The 20,651-nt window shown below is 40.2% G+C and overlaps 1 protein-coding gene across 1 annotated transcript; it reads left to right on the top strand.

Moving 5' to 3' along the window:
- The first annotated feature begins 2,706 nt into the window (after nucleotides 1-2,706).
- Nucleotides 2,707-20,204, top strand: march9 (membrane-associated ring finger (C3HC4) 9). The gene is made up of 4 exons (XM_037773970.1): nucleotides 2,707-4,579; nucleotides 13,533-13,688; nucleotides 18,132-18,324; nucleotides 18,903-20,204. The coding sequence occupies exons 1-4, from the start codon at nucleotides 4,211-4,213 to the stop codon at nucleotides 19,232-19,234; spliced, it is 1,050 nt and encodes a 349-aa protein (XP_037629898.1). The 5' UTR covers nucleotides 2,707-4,210; the 3' UTR covers nucleotides 19,235-20,204.
- The last annotated feature ends 447 nt before the right edge of the window (nucleotides 20,205-20,651 follow it).

The raw sequence follows: 20,651 nt of genomic DNA, 5'->3' as shown, positions 1-20,651 counted from the left end.
AAGCACAAGTACCTTAAAACTGTACTTAAGTACAGTACTTGCATAAATGTTACTTTCCACCTCCGCTGACAGTATATAAAGTAGTTATAACTAGCTCCACCTCGAGCATCTACAACAGTAAAATGCTGCTTACACATTGATGTATATTCATAATCTCCTAATATCATAATAATACATCAGTCCTAGGGAACATTTTACTGCAGAACGAGTACTTTTACCTTTGATGCTTTAAGTAAGTGGGCCTACATTTTGCTGATAATACTTGCCAGATTCTTAGGTACACAAAACCAATGCAGTGCGGTGGACAAAATAATAGGAACTCCTGCATGGTGTACCTAATAAACTGGCAACTGAATATGGTTGTAATTTAGTATAAATACCCAGCAGTATATATTACCCCCACCTTTACCAGCTGCAACATTAAAATGATGAACACATTAATGCATCAATTATAATCCACCGAAATAATATTATATATATATACACATTCATCAACAGCTGCCTGGGGTGGATCTTGAGCATCCACTGGCCAGATGCCATCAGCAACAATGATCTCTGGCAGAACGGGGCAACAACTGGTGGAAGAGGAGATCAAGAGAAGAAGATGTGGATGTATTGGCCACACACTGCCAGCATCACCAGGCAGGCCCTTAGATGGAACTCCCAAGGCACAAGAAAGAGAGGCCAGCCCAAGAACACCTGGTGAAGGGACCCCGAGACTGACATCAAGCAGAGCGGGCTAACATGGAAACAGCTGGAAAGGAAAGCCCAGGACAGGAGACTCTGGTGAACTGTGGTCAACGGCCTATGCTCCACAACATGGAGGCGCAAGTGAGTAAGTAATATATATTATTCTGAAATGGGCCATTCTGCATGATGAGTAGGCCTACTTTTACTTTTAAGTACATTTTGATACTAAGACTTTTTTTTACTTTAAAGGGGATATATCATACTCATTTTCAGGTTCATATTTGTATTTTGGGTTTCTACTAGAACATGTTTACATGCTTTAATGTTAGAAAAACACACATTATTTTTCTCCTACTGTCTGTCTGAATAAACCTGTATTCACCCTCTATCTGAAACGCTCTGTTTTAGCGCCTGTCTCTTTAAGCCTCCCTCCCGAAAAAGCCCCGTCTGCTCGGATTGGCTTCTGAGCACCTTTGCAAAGGTACTTCCAGTGGGCAACCTCCGGGACTGAAAAGTGAAGCCAATGCGGAAGTGCCTTAAACCTGCATTCTTTCCAATAGCCAGCAGGGGGCGACTCCTCTGGTTGCAAAAAGAAGTCTGATTGTAGAGAAGTCTATGAGAAAATGACCCTACTTCTCACTTGATTTATTACCTCAGTAAACATTGTAAACATGAGTTTATGGTCTCAATCGCTAGTTTCAAGTCTTCTTAAATACAACATGATGTTCATTTAGTAAATTATGGTCCCATTTAGTGTAAAATAGACCATAAAACAGGGGATGTTTTAGGGCGTGGCTTCCTTGTGATTGACAGGTTGCTACCACGGCGTTGTCCGGTCTGGGAGTTGTCTGTGTCTTCATCTTAGAACTTTAACCCTTTCACAGTATGTTTTTTCTGTTCATGACAATTTAATTGTAACATTTTGGCCTAAAAATGTCTTATTCAGCGTTCTATTGTACTTACCACCCTCTCGTGTCACTTCTGGTTGCAAAAAAAACAAGATGGCGACGGACGAAAAACCAAGATGGAGACGGCTAAAATGCCGAACTCGAGGCTTCAAAACGGCAGTCCACAGACCAATGGGTGACGTCACGGTGACTACGTCCACTTCTTATATTCAGTCTATGGGTAGTTCTCAAGTTGTGGGGCAGTATATTCTAATGAGACTGCATTGTGACATAGGAAAGGGAGCCAAAACCTGATTGGCTTGTAGAATCACATGTTTTCTGATCTATAGGCAGCCCACAAAAAACTGATTTGCTGCGTTCCAAATCGCACACTTTTTCTTTTTACTTCAGTACATACTGCAGCTGCCCTTATAAAGTAGGTACTGTTGCATGCAGTATGCATACAATTGGGACATACAACTTTATTATAACATTGTCCCGATTATATGCAGTACATACTACTTCATCATAACATTGCGCAAACTTTGACCCTCTTGCTCATCTATTCACTGCTCAGAGGTATGCGACCGGCCATGCGCTCCTCCAATACTCATACTACCATACTATTTAGTATGCCAAAAAAGATTTGGTATTTCATAGTATGTCAAATCAAGTATTTTTTTCTGGCTATTATGACCCACAATCCTCTGCACAGCAGATATATGAGCAAGAGGGTCAAAGTTCAAGGCACAATGTTATGACGAAGTAGTATTTCCCAATTGTGTGCATACTGCATGCAACAGTAGTATGTACTTTGTAAGGGCAGCTGAAGTACGTACTAAAAGTAAGAAAAAGTATGCGATTTGGAACGCAGCCATTGTCTTATTTCACAGTTTGTAGGTTGGTTGGCACTCCAGATACCCAAATGTATGTGAACAAGCACTGAAAAAGTGAGTTTTTCATGATATGCCCCCTTTAAATGCAGGAGTATTGTTTCACTGTTGGATTGGTACTTTTACTTATAAAGGATCTGTGTGTAGCTACTTCTTCCACCACTCAATGAATACCTGCTCTCACACACATATTAGACATTTTCCTACAAACACACATTAACGGAGGGAGAGAGAGAGAGGTCAAGGTCCGGTTCGTACTTGGCGGGCTCCCGGTTCATGTGGCCGCAGCGTCCACGTCAGCAGAGAGAGATCAGCACCCTGGACAGCGGACAGGGGACAGGGGACAGCGGCTGGTCAATAACAGAGCAGCTCTAGAGCTGCTGGGCGCACTGGGAGAGAGAGAGAGAGAGAGAGAGAGAGAGAGGCGCATCACCACCATCACCCATCAGAGGCGGATGGATGGACCACAGGAAAAAACACCGACTTGTTTACAGGATGGAAGGTTTTTCTTCTTCTTCTTCTTCTTCTCCTCATTCCGGAAGTAGCTGCTGCGTTGGTTCAATCTCCAAGCCGACCATTTCGAGGAGGAAAAATCAGCGCCAGCAGCAGTATCATCAGCACCACCATCTATCTGATCCAATAATCAATGCCATTACTGCTGCGTAATTGCTCTCGGATGCGAAGACATCTCCACGCGTCTTTCTCTCTGATTATAGAAATCTCAGAGTGCCTTTTATTATTATTATTATTCTCTTTCTCTCTGACCGTGTTTTTTTTTACTGGGGGGGTGCGATGAAATGCTGATGGACATCGAGGCGAGGATGGGAAACATTGGGGCTTTATGTGCCTCCAGCTTTCTGAGGAAATGAGAAGGATTGTGTTTTTTTTTATCTCGACGTGGATTGTCTGGGTGAATGGCTCGGATTGTTCGTGGAGGCTTCACAACAAGGAGATGAAATAGAGAAAGAGAGAGAGAGAGAGAGAGAGACAGAGAGAGAGAGAGAGAGAGAGAGAGGGGGGAGAAAAAAATGGACCATGATCTGACGCTTGGGATGCTACAGTGAGAGGGACAATAAAAAAAAAAGATCTTTTTTTTGTTGTTGTTGGATTATGATTCTCGACAAGAGTCCCAGATGTGACTGTATGGATGGCAGGTCGTTGTATTTCACATCCCATCTCCTGTTTCCTGGCTCTGTGCTGCTGCTGCTGCTGCTGCTCTCTCTTCTTCCACTCGTCCACTCTTCTCTCGCGGTCTTCTGCTTTGGGTAGCAGCAAAACATGTAGGCTGATCTCTGCTGCTGCTGCTGCTGCTGCTGCTGCAAGCACACTGAAACAACAAGCTGTCTTTTTGGAGGAAAATGGACCAGAACCAGTCCAAGTTGTAGTGTTTTTCCTGTGTGTGTGTGTGTGTGTGTGTGTGTGTGTGTGGGGTGCGGTGGAGGATGCATCTATCTATAAGGCAGCAGCGAGTTGTTTTGAGTAATGAATATTGAAAGAGTGTGTCGGCCAGCTGAAAGGGAAAATCTTTCATCCGCATTGGCTTAGACACACACATGCCATCAGTGAGGCTGAGAGCCTTTATTCCTCTGGATCCTGGTTATTAATGAACAATAAGAATGAACACACTGGGTATATGACGAAAAATAATAACAATAATAATAATAATAATAATAATAATAAAGGAAGAAGGGGAGACACTTTCTTTTATTCCCATCTGGTGGATTCTTTATGTAGCCAAACATGTTCAAGTATCGGATCCGCATGTTTTTTAATGAACTGAAAGTCCTGGTGTTTATGCGATCCGATTCGAGACAGTCCGGCTCAGACACAGATAGACCGAGGTCCACCACCAACAACAACACCACCACCACCACCACCAGCAGCACCATGCGAGGTCTGGGGATGGGCGGCTGCGGCTGGCCGCCGTTCGACTGCCATTCCCGGGATGACGAGGAGGAGTACTACGGCAGCGACCCGCGGCCCCGGAGCCTGGCCTTTGAGGACAAGGAGCCCAAGCTGACAGTGGGCCTGGACGCCGTGTCCCTGGCCAGCACCAACAGCAGCCTAAGGAGCCCCCAGTGCCGGATCTGCTTCCAGGGCCTAGAGCAGGTACATAGAGATGCTTTCCTATAATGCTAGTGATGCCTGTGTGGATCAGACGCACTGTTTGTTTCTGTGCTGCTGAGCCTTTGTGCTGCTGTTGGAGAGCCGTTTCAACCATGCATGTATGTATGTATGTATGTATGCATGGATGCAGGATTTTTTTTTTTTTTTTGTATTTTTTTTTTAGGAAGTTGTAAATTTTTCAAGTTCTTTTAGTGTAATCTGCCATTATGATTTATCTATTTTGTTGTAGCAAACCACAAAGGATCTCTGATTCAGAGGAGCTACTACAACCATCCTGTCCTACATCTCTCTCTCTCTATCTCTCTCTCTCCATCTCTCCCTCTCTCCTCTCTCTCTCTCTCTCTCTCTCTCTCTCTCTCCCACCCACATTCCCCTCAAATACCTCCTTTGAAAAAAACAAAAAACACAATCTAGGATGAAGCCAAGATTATAATCATGTAAAATAGTCAAATAATTTCATTTAACTATAGCCCCCAAATCACAGATTTGCCTCATAGGTGGCTTTACATCCACACACACCCTCTGTCTCTAAAACCCTGGATCTGGATGCCACTATTGTCCTTTTTTTTCTCCCCCTGATGATTGCTCAGTGATGTGGTTATCTAAATAACACTGTTTTCATAGCTAAGCTAATCAGCGGTGGAGAGGCAGCAGTTCCCACACATCTGAAATCCGGCCAGCATAGCAACAAAGAAAGTTAGCCAATTAGGTCTGCAGGATGACAAATAGAGTGAGAGGGACTGAATATGCATGAGTCACAATCATTTTGTAAATGTAAATCAACTGTCCCCCCTCGTCCGCATGTGTCACAGAACAGGATGATCAACTATTGATTTTGTGACAATCCCTTGTTCCTGGCCAGACAATGGTGTTGACTGTGACGACAAATGACAAGCTAAATGAATTTGTCATCCTTTTTTGGGGTTATTTCTATTCCTCCTCTTCCTCTCTGCTTAATTTTTTTTTCCCGGAGCCCCAAAACAAAACAATAAGTATCTTCTTTGGTCTGTGGCCAAATGTCGATCTCACCAGATGTGCAGAAACCTGTGCCGCCTGGCTCAGCAGGTAGTCCTGAAGCCAGAGATAATTAGAAACACTGTAAATCCTGTAGGAGCACAGATGGATATTACCATTTAGTCACTTCTCTAAGATAGGCGTATATAGGCCTTAGTGTTATTACAGCCCATGTGCTAATTTATGGCATCTGCCTGAGAGTTTCTATTGTGAGACATAGTAAACTGGGGAGCCACAGGACAGAGTGTATATCAGTCCGGGCTTGTTTTGGATACGAAGCCATTTGATGTTACAGACGGGGATCAACCCCAGGTTTCTGTCTTGCCCAGTCAAAGATCCTCCTTTAATAAAAGGTTGGTGTTTGGGGCTTTGGGCTCTCCGGCAAGGTGACTCATCGTGCAACATGGCTCTGAGCTGCCTCTTTTAGCTACAGACAAAGAGCGAGCAAACAAAGCACTGAGGGAAAACCCTGAGACTACACTACTACATCAGCTCTGATATGCCTTTTTTTTTTGCCTCCACAGCACTCAGAGTGCCTTATAGGCTACCTTCTTGGGTGCAGGGTGCCGGGTGGGGGTGTGTGTGGGGGGGGGGCTCACGTTTGCCATTTTATTGTTATTTCATTATTCAAGCAGGTCACAACAGGGGCCGGGATCATGTCGCTGTCAGCGGGCCAATTACCTACAGACATAATCACCTTGCTCTGTGGGCCGCACTGAGTATGAATCCTTATTAACTGTCTGTCAAAGGTGTAAGAGTGTGTGTCGCGGTACAGTAGGTCTGGATTCACAGAAGCGGCGCCAGAGCCTGCTGGAGGGGCTGGCTGTGTTCGGTTTGCATGGAGAGAGGCTACAGGCATGTTGGAGTGAGGAGGAGGGGTGGTGGTGATGGTGGAGGTGGTGGAGGTGGTGGTGATCACCCCTGCCTGCCCTTTTCACTAGCAGTGCCCAACAGCGTGTTTCCACAGTGACACACAGGCTGCATCTCAGGGGGGGGCAGATTTTTTTGTCTAAAGGTTACAGCTGAGGAAGACCATTTCCTTAGTCATACAAGTGACACACCAAATTAACACCTTCCTGCTCTGTGAAGTGGCCTTGAGGGACAAACCCACGCCAGATCATTCGAGTAGGACAAATGTGTGTGTGTGTGTGTGTGTGTGTGCGTGGGGAGCAGCCTTTATGTTTATTGGAATAGTCATTATGTGTTTCTTATTGTCAGTAAATTCTATGAAAAGACCAAAACCGATAATGAATTGATCTACTAACAAGTATTGTGTGTGTGTACCAAAGCCAGATATATCTTATTCATCTGTGCTGCAGAGCTCCATTGTTGTCCAAGAATGATTCAAAACATACGTCCTCTAAATTAAACAACACAATACGCCACATATAGCATTTTCTGATCTGATGCCACGATCAACTAGTGGTGGAGGAAGTACCCAGATCTTTTACCTTAAGGTGCAGTGTGTAGGATTTGGTGACATCTAGTGGTGTGGTTGCAGATTGCAACCAACTGAGCCGCTCCGCTCACTCCTCCCTTTCCAAGACTGTGGTAACGTGAGCCGCCGAGTGCAAAACAGTGGTAACGCCGTTCGCCTCGCTCAGAGGTCATCAATACCATAATAACAGGAGCAACGGAAGTCAGACGGCGGCTGACGGTACCACAGTTTTGCACTCTGTGGCTCACATTACGACACAAGCGTGTGGGAGAACTACGGTGGCCTTCAGGTAACGTAAAAACGTGAAAGGCTCTCTCTAGAGTCAGTCTTGAGTCAACATGGTGGAGCAACATGGCGGACTCCATGAAGAGGACCTTCTACCTATGTAGATATGAAAGGCTCATTCTAAGCCAACGTAAACACAACGATTCCTATTGTCAGGTGATTATCCACTAATGAAAAAATAGTTAGGAATATTATATTCCATTTCTACGAATAGATCCCACTAAATCCTACACACTGTACCTTTAAGTAAAAGTATCAATACCACAGAGTTAAATACTCTGTTATAAGTAAAAGTCCTGCCTTCAGAACTTACTTAAGTGAAAGTACAATGCTATTACTTTTACGTAATATACTTAAAGTGCCAAAAGTAAAAGTATTCATTATGCAGCGGCTTCCTGTGTTAAGTTCGATGTTTTGTTGACCCATTCATCTGCCACTCCCGTCATAATTACTTCGGCCGCCAGAGGGTTTTGTCACTTCAACTAGGGGCTCTAAAAGTCTCTAAAACACATTAAAGTGCCACACTGTTTCACTGGGTGACTGATGTTCCTTTATTAGCATGAACACACACACACATAGTGTATTATGCTGCCACAAATGCTTATAGAGCACCAAATTTGGATTAATCCGCTGCTGAAAATAGTCCCAAAAAATACACTATTTCACTAACGTTTGATTAAAAACTACAGTGACTAGTTGTTTTAGCAAATTATTTAGCTCTTTTAAAACATTTAACTGTATATTTGTGAGCCATTTTTTAAGATTTTCAGTAGGAGCCACATTGTTGATTTTGCTCTTTTAACAGGATTTATTTTCAATAACAAAAATATAGAAAAACTCCAGCCCTCGCCTTTAAAATGAAGTAGGTTAATGTAAAGTGTGATGTTGCTTTACAGTCGGCTTCACTGTTTGTTCAAACACAGTATAACTCCACATGTTCTAGTTTTATGTGAGCATCAGTTCATCCTGTTAGTCCAGATGTGACCTTTCATGTCTCGTCCTATTTTAACCGTTTGTTGCATTCAGGTGTAGGGATTAATTAGGAGAACCTGCAAATACAAAAGTCACATTACACAAATACATATCGGCCAACTGTAAATGTGTGTGTGTTTTACTTCTATTTTTATTTAGTTAATTGCTTCTGGATTTAATCAATTTGATTTGATTCAGTTCAGTTTCATAGCTTTTTTATTTGCCCCGCAGCCCGGATCATCATATGAAAGTATTACTGCACATTAGCTTATAGTATTACTATATGTGATAAACATGCAGCTGTGATATTCTGGTAAATCTTATGTTACTAACTGTACTGTCCTCTTTGCATTGACCTCATTTGCAGAACATCTTTTACTGCATGAAGCTCAAAACAAGGTTTGATTTCCTGCAGGTTGTTCTGGAGACACAAAGTTTTCCCCTAAAAGCATGTTTTATGTTCAGTCATTATTAGACTTCTGTACATCAAAAAAACATCTTTCACACCTGCAGTTCAGTTTCCCAAAACTAAACGTACATCCTGTGATCTGTGAGGTCGATCGATATTTTGTGAACATCAAACAACGCGCCCTCAGAGTTTGAGTCTTGAACCTTATTCTGGGAAGAATTCATGAGACACTTTGAAGGATTGTGCAAATAACACAAGCTTTTACATATAAATACACTTTATTACTTGATAGTGATAATTGCACGCTTGTGCCGAGGAAATCCCTTTCAAAAATATGGTGTCTCTTATTCATCATTAATGGAGCAGCTCCAGAAAATGCGCCTCTTGATTTTCTCTTAGATGAGACTTAATTTAGAAAAAATTATCATATTTTCTGCTTAAACGGCTTCTGTTCGAGGAGATGGTTAAAAATCATAATCACAGCTTTTAAAGGTCTTTGTTTTTATTTCGTTCTAGTTGATTCTGACATTAACGTCCTCATACAAACCTGAAAATGTTTCCTCACACACACACACACACACATACACAGGAACACACTTTCCAACGACAGCTTGACATTTTAGAAATGTTTGCTTTCATATGGTTTTTATTTAGTTTCACATATACTTGTGACCTTCTCCGCGTTATCTTTATAATGTCAGCAGGCAAGTTATTTTAAAGTTTATGAGTGGCATGTGGCTCATCTGCCAAACCCAATCTTTTATGCGGTGGGACACTTCAAGTCTTTTATTATAAGTGGGAAGGTCAAACGAGCCAGATGGGGGACCGACAGAGTGCAGACAGACAGCAAAAAAAATGAAGCATTATTTGTGTCAACGCGGTCCTCCGGTGCATAAAATCTGTATTGATTACACTGGTGATTCTCTGGCGGATTACTATACATGTATTCTGAGTCACCATTCGGAAATGAAAGATTTTGATTTGAGCTGACGTTTTTTGTACAGGAAACAGCAAATTGACATCAGCTGATTTTAATCTGCTTTTTAATTGAATTTGATTTCCACCATTATTTTAGTCACTGCAAGGAAATAAAACTTAATTCTAAATTCACTTTTTTGAGCAACTGAACTATAAATTGAGCCTGTCCCACTCTATTATTACAATATAATATTCATTAAAACTAAATATATTTTCCCTTTTCCAGAGAAAATCCAATCATTCTGTTTTATAGTACAAAACAATCTGTGAAAAATGTATGACATTGCGTGGTACACATATACGAAGTGGATGTAGTCACCGTGACGTCACCAATTGTTTTGTGGACTGCCGTTTTGAAGCCTTGAGTTCGGCATCTTGTTTTTTTGCTGCCAGAAGTGACACTGGTGGAGCTAAGTACATCCAAACACTGAATAAGATATTTTTAGGCGATCAAAAAGGTTATAATTAACTTCCATGAACTGAAAACACATTGTGAAAGGGTTAAAGTTCTAAGACGAAAACACGGACAACTCCCAGACGGACAACGCCATGGTAGCGACTTATCAATCACAAGGAGGCCACGCCCTTAAGCATACCCTGCTTTATGGCCTATTTGACTCTAAACGGGACCATAATTTACTAAATAAACATCATTAAATTCACATGTTCATCAAGGCATTTGGTTCATGTTTTGTAATTTAGTCCAGTTTACAAACAGTTAATGCTTTTCAAAAAATAACAACTGTTGAATTCAACACCACTGAAGTGAACTCTCCCGGCAGTCGATATGTATGTATGTTTGATGTCTGAGAGATGTAAGTTTGCTATATGAGCAGAGCCGGCCTTGACCAATTTGGTGCCCTAGGCAAGACATTAGCTGCCTGGGTTGCATCGCAGCCAATATCATTGTGTTCACACACTCACACAGAAACTGCATAGCTTTATGTCTTAGAGATTAAGCCATACAGATCACACTTTAAAGAAAAAGTGTATTTCTCAAAATGATCTTGTAGGTTATTCCCCAAACACCTGAATAGTCTTTCCAACTTTTCCTAATGAATTTAAAGTGAAAGCAACCAACGTTAAGTCTTGCTATTTATTAAACTAGTGCAGTGCCCGGGCTGAATGCTTGGCCTGAGGTGTTGCTGCTTGCAGCTTTCTTGAGAACCGCTCATACAAAAAACTTCACGCTTGACACTGCGCTTCCTTGCAATACACCTGACACGACATAGTTGCATCACACACCCAAGTCGAGGCTACACACGGTTAGAAAAAATGGTGAAATACACGCTGGATCACGGGAGTAACCGTGACCTGGGGTTGCTGCTTTATAGTTAGATTAGCAAACATATCGTCCAAAGTAGGCTAACACCAGTCTTCTCCGACGGTATCTACTATGCAACACACTTAAAAGACAGTGTATTCCTCAAATGCACCCGGGTGATACTGAGGGCAACCCAGAAAATATAGCGCCTATTTAATAGGTCAAGTAGTTATGTTGTTGTGGGCTATTTTTGTAATATTTCGAAATAATAGTATTGAAATAGTATTAGTAAAATACAGTAAAAGTTATACATTTTGTATTTTTTTCCTCCCCTCATTTGGGGCGCAGAGGTGCCCCTAGCATTCCTCCATGCCGAGGGCAGCCCGATCGCACGAAAAGGTGTGCGAATGACACGATAATGTGCAAGGCAAAAGCGGAACGCCGTTCTTGCTTTAGGCGTGGCATTTTCACGCCATGTAGTCTGTGCTGACTGCAATGTAAATGCATCTGCGTAAATATGCTACACTCAGAGCTAGTGACGTAGAATAAAAAATGAGAGAGACTGCTTATGGTGGGCAGGAGGGGAAGTGGATGGGTCTAACATACACAGGACTTTCAACCAGGAGACGTTTGTCATGTGTTTTCCGTAGCGATGTTGCATTGTTTCCATACATATTATACTTAGTTAACGTACTTACTTTAAGGCTAACCATGACGTTTTTCCTAAACCTAACTGAGTGGTTTTGTTGCTGTACCCTGCTGGTACTGCACCGAGGCAAAACGTGACACTGACACGCTGTCCTCTAGTGGACAGGTGGGGCTATTACAAGCTTTGCACGCACATCTTGGGCCCTGCATCAAGATTTACCAGTGATCCACACTGATGTACCCAGCACTGTTGTTGTAAAAGCTTTCATTCAGTTGTGACGCAAGAGTTAAGTGAGAACTTTGCTGACGTCTGAGGCAAAACATGCCTTCAAATTTTAAGCCTTCTGACAAAATGGATGTTTGACGCTGAGCGGTGATGACAGCCCAAATGTGGTCATCCTTGATGTGGCGGATATGCCAACACGCTGGAGGTGCTGGAGTGGTGCTGTAGAGAGACTAACCTGTTTCTTAGAGACTGTACCAAAACGATTAGAGAGAGAAGGGATGCTCAGAATAAGAGGAGGGTATTGTCATTTTTATTTTTGCTGAAAGGAGTAGTCTGACGTTTTGGGACTCATTTTTTTATTCTCACCTAGTATTTATATTTTATTTCAGCCATCCCTTGCGAGTTTTATTACATTAAAAAGAGATGAAAATGGTTCCATAAGATGCTTTCATGTGTGCCACCGGTCATAAAGGAACATTTTTCCATAAGCAGAGGAACCAATATGGCCTTTTGAGAAACACACAAAGAAAATACTGCAGTAACATTAAATGTATGATATAAAGTTAGCCTGTAATGCAGGTTCAGCCCCACAATGCAGTTCAGTGGAGATGAAGCATATATGATCTAAAATCTAATCTAATATGATCATTTCTCACATTTTCAGTTGAACTCACAAACAAATCATCCATTCTTCCACAGTTAACCGAACTGTAACTAAAACACTTGTAGCTTTGTTCATAATATATCACTTTACATGTAAAACCAAATCCACTTATAAAACAAGAATTTAGAGAGTGGCTGGAATATCTGGTAAAAGGGACGCATCATTTGTTTGGCTTGTTTGGATCATGATTATTATTTGATCCCATAGACACTCAACAAATGAGCCAAGATAGTGTAATATTACAGTTTGACATAACTTCAGACTACATCAAATACATCAAAAAAGGTCTGTCCTAATGCATTTATTCGTTTCTGACTCTGGGAAAGTGGGAAAACAGTAAAAATCTGTTTAACCAAATCCCACACATTAAGACTACTCTATGTGATCTTCTTTTAGATAACTAATGAAATAACTAATGTAATTTTTTTCACTCCCATTCATTGAACATCCCCTGAAACATTTTGGAGCCCCCCTGGGGTTGGAGAGACCCCCCTCCCTCTTTGATAACCTCTGGGTTAAGATATTAAATGTTTAAATCGGGGTACATCATTTCTAATGATTTAATTTTTAGTTATAAATGGTTAAAGGAATAGTTGCACATCTTTGGACTATATTTGTATTCATATTCTTGCAGAGAGTTAGATGAGATTATCTGAGTGGAACCGATCTTCTCATCTAACTTTCTGGCAGAAAGCAAATTTAATAATTTTTCAATACTGTTGTATAATTTGGAGAGGAGGGTGTTTTTTTCTAAGTCAAGGGGAAGGTCCAAAGAAAATATTAATAATCAATGGGGGGTTTTAAAAAGTGTAAGGTTCAGCCCTCCACCCCTCTACAATACTTGTCATACAGTCCCTTACGATAAACACAATATATTTTATTTAAAGCAGCATCTCTGTTTGTATTCTTACTTGCAGGTCTCTAAATAAGATCCATATATTTCACTAACAGGAATTAAATCAGAATATATTTTTTGAAAATATCTAAATATTTGTTTTACCACTGAATTGATCATGCTGTGTTTTTCTGTGCTGCAGGGTGAGCTGTTGAGCCCCTGCCGCTGTGACGGCTCAGTGCGCTGCACCCATCAGCCCTGCCTCATCCGCTGGATCAGCGAGAGGGGGTCATGGAGCTGTGAGCTCTGCTACTTCAAGTACCAGGTCCTCGCCATCAGCACCAAGAACCCTCTGCAGGTAACATGAAGGCAACACACACCAACTAACACACACTGTGGGGTTACACACTTTAACACAAAGAAAAGCAATTGTTGTGGGGAAAACAAGGCTTCACGCTCCTGTCTTGGATTATTACTCCTACAGAACTGAAAAGCTTAGGTGGAAAATAACAAAGTACATTTACTCAAGTACTGTACTTAAGTAAAATTTTGAGGTACTTGTACTTGTACTTTAAGAAAAGATAAGATAAAATATTCCTTTATTAGTCCCGCAGTGGGGACATTTGCAGTGTACAGCAGCAAAGGGGATAGTGCAAAAAACAAGATGCAGCAGCTAACACAGTAAAAAAGAGCTAAACAAAGTGTAACAAAATATGAAACATTTAAATAGAAGGAAGTATAAAAATAGGAGCAGTATATACAGTATTGACAATAAACAGACTATTAACAAAATTGCACAAATGGAAAATGATATTGCACACTATGAATTACACCTGAGTAGTACTGCTAGACAGTTGGTGTACAGTAAAGTGCAGTTCTTGTCAGTTTTTGGTGTGTAAGTACCACTTTACTTGAGTAATTCCATTTTATACTTCTACTCCAATAAAAATCAGGGTAAAATATTGTACTTTTTACTACGTTACATTTATTTGATAATTTAACTTACTTTGCCGATTCAGATTAATAACAAAAATGTAATCAATAAATAAATTATAATGCATTATTATAGATTAGGATACAACTTTATTGATCCTCTGGGAGGAAGCTACCCAGCAAAAGTAGTTAAAATGAGCTCCACCTTTACCAGCTGCAACATTAAAGTGATGAACACATTAATGCATCACTAGTTATAATCCAATAATGGCATACACATATTATTCTGAAATAGTTCGTTCTGCATAATGAACACTTTTACTTTTGGTACTGTAAGTATATGTTTATGCTGATTCTTTTGTACTTTTATGGAAGTAAAAATTTAAATGTGCAGGATTTTTGCTTTTAACAAAGTATTTCTACACTGTGGTATCACTAATTTTAATTAAGTAAAAGTTCTGAGTACTGCTGAAAAGCCACTAAAGCACTGATCCTGTGCCGGTCCAGATGAACCAGACTCAAGCTGCACATGGGATTTAATTTACAAACAGTTCAGTTTGGTGTGAAAGAGTCTCCTCATCAATTTCTTTACGAAACACGCCCCAACACACCCTTTTTTGACACAGGGTTCAGGTTATTGGATAAACATCACACAAACAAGATGGAGATAGTTTATGTGCATATGTAAACCTCGTCTCCTCATGCAGACGCTGTCATGCTGTTCTTTTAAAATTCATGAATTCATGAATCAGGCAGAGAGATCTTTATCGTATGGGAGGGAAAAAAAGTCAGTGCTGACAGAGACATTTCATAATAACACACATACAACATACAAACGCTGCTGCATCAGACCCAACACTCTCTCTGATAGAACAAATCTCAGGCCGTCGCCGTGGTGTGAGGACTGTTTGCCATATTGTGCTGACACATTTTCCCTCTGCGTCACCGTCCTTCTGCCCTCCTTTACAGCGGCAGCCAATGGCTCTGAAACCTATTGAGAAGATGCCATGTGTGTGTGTGTGTGTGTGTGTGTATGCGTGTGTCTTTGTTTGACATATTTGTTAATGTGCGTTTTCATTATGGATTCATATATGGTGATTTCTCTCTCTGGTGAGATATAATGTGGTGGAAACTGTACAAGTACTGTAATCATGTACAATTTACAGTACAGTATTTCCATTTTATGCTACTTTACACTTCTACTATACCACACTTCAGACAGAAGATGTTGTACTTTTTACTCCTCTGCATTTATTTAACAGCTATGTCACTATAGTTACTTCACAGATTAAGATTTTACATTAAAAAAAAAACCACATGATACACTTACTATTTATTATAACAGATTAGTTGTTTACTTTTTATTACTTTTTAGTTTATGACCCCTCAGTACTTGTTTGAGGTGTAAATTAAATCCCATGTGCTAAGCTTGAGTCTGATTCATCTGAATGTGTAGAAATACTCTGTTAGTAAAAGTCAAGCTCAACTCATTTGAAAAAAATAGAAATTAATGATTTGATTCTAAAAATGTATCCACATATTTGTGAGTAGGAGGAAATAAATATCCAAATGCTGATCTTTAGTATATTTACTGTCACAATAACCAGTAAGCGGCCAGCTGGGCCGACTGCATAGTAAATACCTCCCACTGTTATATTGTGAGTCAGTTATAACACCTTAAATACCATGTCTTATTACCATTACTTGAAACCTAGTTAGCAAGTGAGCAGAGAGGATGACATTTTCAGCTAACAGTAATGGATACATGTTTTGAATAGTTAGCTAAGAGAGGATAAACATATGAAATAATAATTGGATTATTATGTTATGCATATAATTAAGCCCAGCCCTCATGGGCTTACAAGACACCAAATCAAATAAGCCTGGACCAGAATCCAGAGCACACATTTTTAAACAACAAAGACGATTGAAAAACAACTAAAGCATCTTTCATAATCAAGTCATCATTCAGTAGAACAAAGTTCATACATCACTCACAGCAACATTTACTACAGTATGTAGTACTGAAAAATCCAAATAAATACTTTAAATAAATACTAATCAAACAGTCTATCTTTCCTTTTTTTCCAGGCTTTTGAGACCAAAGTGGCAAAACTTAAACAATCTTTCCAATCTTTGCTCATCTGAGCACCAGAATATTTCAGGGTTTAGTCGAGTCATTTCATGAAACATTAAGTCTCTTAAATCATCCTTATTTGTATGGTACGAAAGAAAATGTTTGAAATAATTACCTAAAAGTAATGAGTTAACAGTTGAAATAATTAGCTAATAGTATAAATGGCTGAAATAATTACCTAAAATTAATGGATAAACTGTTGAAATAGTTCAAATCCACTTACAACACTTGGAACATGACAGGTGGTGTTGATGAAGAGGAGGTACTTGAGCTCATCTGATGTGGGTTTACATAAAGCAGTGTCTAATTGGGGCTCCTTGTCATTGTTCTCATTTAAATAACCGTAAAAGTGTCCAATATTTCACAGAAAAAGATTAAAGAAAGTCTGAAAAATGAATATAACTTTGTTTAAAGGAACAGTGTTTAACATTTCGTGGGATCTATTAGCAGAAATGGAATATAATATTCATAACTATGTTTTCATTAATGTATAATCACCTGAAACTAAGAAAGGTCGCGTTTTCTTTAGCTTAGAATGAGTCCTTCATATCTACATAGGGAGCGGGTCCTCTTCACGGAGTCCACCATGTTGCTCCGCCATGCTTGTACAGTAGCCCAGAACGGACAAACACTGGCGAGAGCCTTTCACGTTTTTACGTTACCACGATTTTGCACTTGGCAGCTCTCGCTACCGCAGTCTTGTAAAGGGAGGAGTAAGCGGAGGGGTACTCAGTTGGTTGCAATCTGCAACCACACCACTAGATGTCGCCAAATCCTACACACTGCACCTTTAAGAGAATTTTTCTTTCCTCTCCCTTTAATCATCTCATGACCCCTCAGATTTATCTTGTGGCCCTTTCGAGGGTCCCAACCCCATAGGTTGGGAACCACTGGACTAAACCATCAAACTGTATACAGCATAAAGTTAAAACTAGCTCCACCATTGAATTAATATATTTTCAGTGATTTTCAATGGCACAAAAACGAGTTGGAATAAAATCACTTTACATGCAAATAGACTGTAGTATACCTTTATTTTGTACATTGTTCTGTTGTATTTGTGTGAACAAGTAGTGAAACAATATTTTTTTTACAACTTTGAACTGTTATATAATAGATTTATAGCTGAGTTTGTGCTGAATAAAAGGGATATCATGCATGTTGTGTAGGGCTGCAATTAACAATTATTTTCATAGGTGATTAAACTGTCGATTATTTTCTCAACTAACTGATTAGTTGTTTGGTCTATATAATGTTGAAAATGGTGAAAAATGGCGATCAGTGTTTCCCAAAGCCCAAGATGACGTCCTCAAATGTCTTGTTTTGTCCACAACTCTGAGATATTCAGTTTACTGTCATAGAGGAGTAAAGAAAACAGAAAATATTCACATTTAAGAAGCTGGAATCAGACAATTTTGACTTTTTTTTCTTAAAAAATTACTCAAATCGATTAATTGATTATCAAAATAATTGGCGATTAATTTAATAGTTGACAATTAATCGATTAATCATTGCAGCTCTCAAGTCGGGGTAAGGACAGTTTAAAAGGTGCTAAAAAAATAAAATAAAAAAATGATTGCATAAAGCAAAAATGAACCTTGATTTTGGACAGGATTTTGAATGCAGGGCTTTTATTTGTATGTTTACATTGTTGTATTGGTACTTTTACTTAAGGAAAGAATCTGAGTAGTTCTTCCGCCACTCATTTAAACGTGTTTCCTCCTCTTTCAGTGGCAGGCCATCTCTCTGACGGTGATAGAGAAGGTGCAGATAGCGGCCATCATCCTGGGTTCCCTGTTCCTCATCGCCAGCATCTCCTGGCTCATCTGGTCCTCCCTCAGCCCCTCGGCCAAGTGGCAACGCCAGGACCTGCTCTTCCAAATCTGCTACGGCATGTACGGCTTCATGGACATCGTCTGCATAGGTAAAGTTGCAACCAAAATTTGCAAACATGAAATCACATGGCAGTATTAATAAATGGCGTTATAGATTAATTGTATAAGAATACATCACATGGAAAGATGGGTGTAGTAGAAAGTTTGGGTTACAGAGCACGAAGGGATGCATTATGCAACAACACAAAAATATATTAATAAACACAGGTTGCATTATGCAAGGACAAACTAAAAAACATGTATTCAGTTCACATTCTGTTGGTTGTTAAGGTCATAGAAAATTACACAGAAAGCAAACTAAATAAGCAGATGGTGCAAAGGTAGGAGGATGACAACTCCACTGAAAGAGCACATTTTGAAGATGTCGCAGAGAACAAGAGAGTCTGTCTTCTATGAGCAACCTGGTTGACTGTTCTTGTGTAACAGTGAGTTGTAAGACAACCCGGAGAACAGATGGCGTCAGATATCTGCACTGTGATTACTGCCAACTGTCTATTCTCATCCACGGGCGAGTTGGAAAGTTCCTACCTATGATGCTGAAAAGCATAATATTTGATGTGAAGCGGTGGGAATTCATCCATGCACTGTCCTTCTTCTTTCTGCCCAGGCCTCATCATCCACGAGGGATCATCCGTGTATCGAATCTTCAAACGATGGCAGGCTGTCAATCAGCAGTGGAAAGTACTGAACTATGAGAAATCAAAGGACTTGGGCGACCCGCTGAGTTCGAGCAGCAAGACGGGGAATCGCGGCTCCCGCGGTAACCCTCACGGTCTGGCCAGCAGCAGCGGCGGGCGACAGAGCAGGAGGTTAAGAACTATTCTGAACCACCACTGTGGATACACCATCTTGCACATCCTGAGCCAACTGCGGCCCCACGACCCTCGGATCAGCGCAACCACCAACCGGGAGGTGGTGATGAGGGTCACCACTGTATGAGTCGGGCCAGACATGTGCGAGGATGGGATAGACCTCGTCTTTGTGTCCAGATGTATATGAGAGGACGGACTCGTGGACCTATTATTAAATACTACAGACTTGTGTAGTCGACAGGAGCCCAGAGAGGAGCCGAGTGATGCCACATCAACAGACACTTGAGGATTTCTCCTCTTGTTTTGTACAACAAAAGGAAGCCAGATGCTCCCTTTCAATAATTACAGAACTGATGAAAATAAGGATGCATTAAAAGACATCAAATGATGGAGCGGAAAAAAAAGTGTAAACAGGCTTTATAACCTAATCCAAGATGATGAGACGTTTTTTCCAGTCCAATATCAGGATGCACAGACATTTTTCTTTGGTTTGATCCTCTCGGTTTGATTTGTATCTTTATTCTTTTTTTGTTTGTTTTTTACTCACTTTGATTTTGTACGGATGTCTGATTTTAGAGGAAATCATGTAACTCCATACATGCCAAGCATTTTCAGACAAATATGTATAATGAGATGCTGGTAAAAAGACCGAAAACTGAAACAAACAAACAAACAAACATGAGGGGGAACACAGAGGTGACAACGGAACAATTAGTCATTACAAGTTAAAAAAAAAAAAAAGGAAAAGGAAAAAAAGAATAAAAAAAGAAATCAGTACGATTTCAGTAACACTTAACCTTTCTGCAATAAAGATACGTATGTACATTTCACAGGGAATTTTGCATGGGTATATAATTTTATTCTTCATCACATAACATAAGCACATGACAAATTTGCTCTATTTCGAATGGTGCTTGCCAAAATAAACACTTTAGAGACATCTGATTTCATTGCACCAACTTTTTGTCAACATGACAAATGGCAGTGTGTTACAGCTATTTCAGCTAAAATACAGATTGTTGCTGCTGTGTGCTGATTCAGATTTGGTAATAAGTAAACTATTGGATTAAAAATGGGGATCAGATGATCTCTTACTACTCTGTCTCACTCAGTCTCTTCTTTACTCCACCTGTAGCTGAAAGCATGCCTGGTCTGGTCCTGTGTGCTGCTGTTTCCTGCTGTAAATGTAGTGACACAATGTTGTTTTAGGGAATGACAATGGGACCTTTATATTCTTTTACTTATTTATACTTTATTTTTAATAGTTTCATTTATTAACTTGTTTGAACTAAAACTCTTCTTTACAGTATGTAAAATGAAATCACTGGCAAGCAGATCCTGATAGAGGTCATTTGATCGGTGCAACGAGTAGTCAATTAATCAATTAGTTTATCAACTATTTGGCAACTATTTTTAAGCACTATTTTAAGCAAAAAAATGCCGATCTTTCTCTGGTTGTAGCTTCTCCAATGTGTTGATTTTATATCACTGTAAAACCGAATATTTAGGGGTTTAGCACCGTTTGTCAGACAAAAAAGAAGGAA

Source organism: Sebastes umbrosus, chromosome 6 (assembly GCF_015220745.1).
Source record: "Sebastes umbrosus isolate fSebUmb1 chromosome 6, fSebUmb1.pri, whole genome shotgun sequence".
Classification (NCBI taxonomy): domain Eukaryota; kingdom Metazoa; phylum Chordata; class Actinopteri; order Perciformes; family Sebastidae; genus Sebastes; species Sebastes umbrosus.
Note: the sequence above shows the minus strand (reverse complement) of the source record. Positions and strands in the feature narration are given on the sequence as shown.

Bases quoted from the DNA above. Each gene is read 5' to 3' on its own strand.
- march9 (XM_037773970.1), top strand. From the start codon at position 4,211: ATGTTCAAGTATCGGATCCGCATGTTTTTTAATGAACTGAAAGTCCTG. The intron at 4,580-13,532 runs GTACATAGAGAT...TCTGTGCTGCAG, and splicing joins GCTTCCAGGGCCTAGAGCAG to GGTGAGCTGTTGAGCCCCTG. The intron at 18,325-18,902 runs GTAAAGTTGCAA...CTTTCTGCCCAG, and splicing joins CATGGACATCGTCTGCATAG to GCCTCATCATCCACGAGGGA.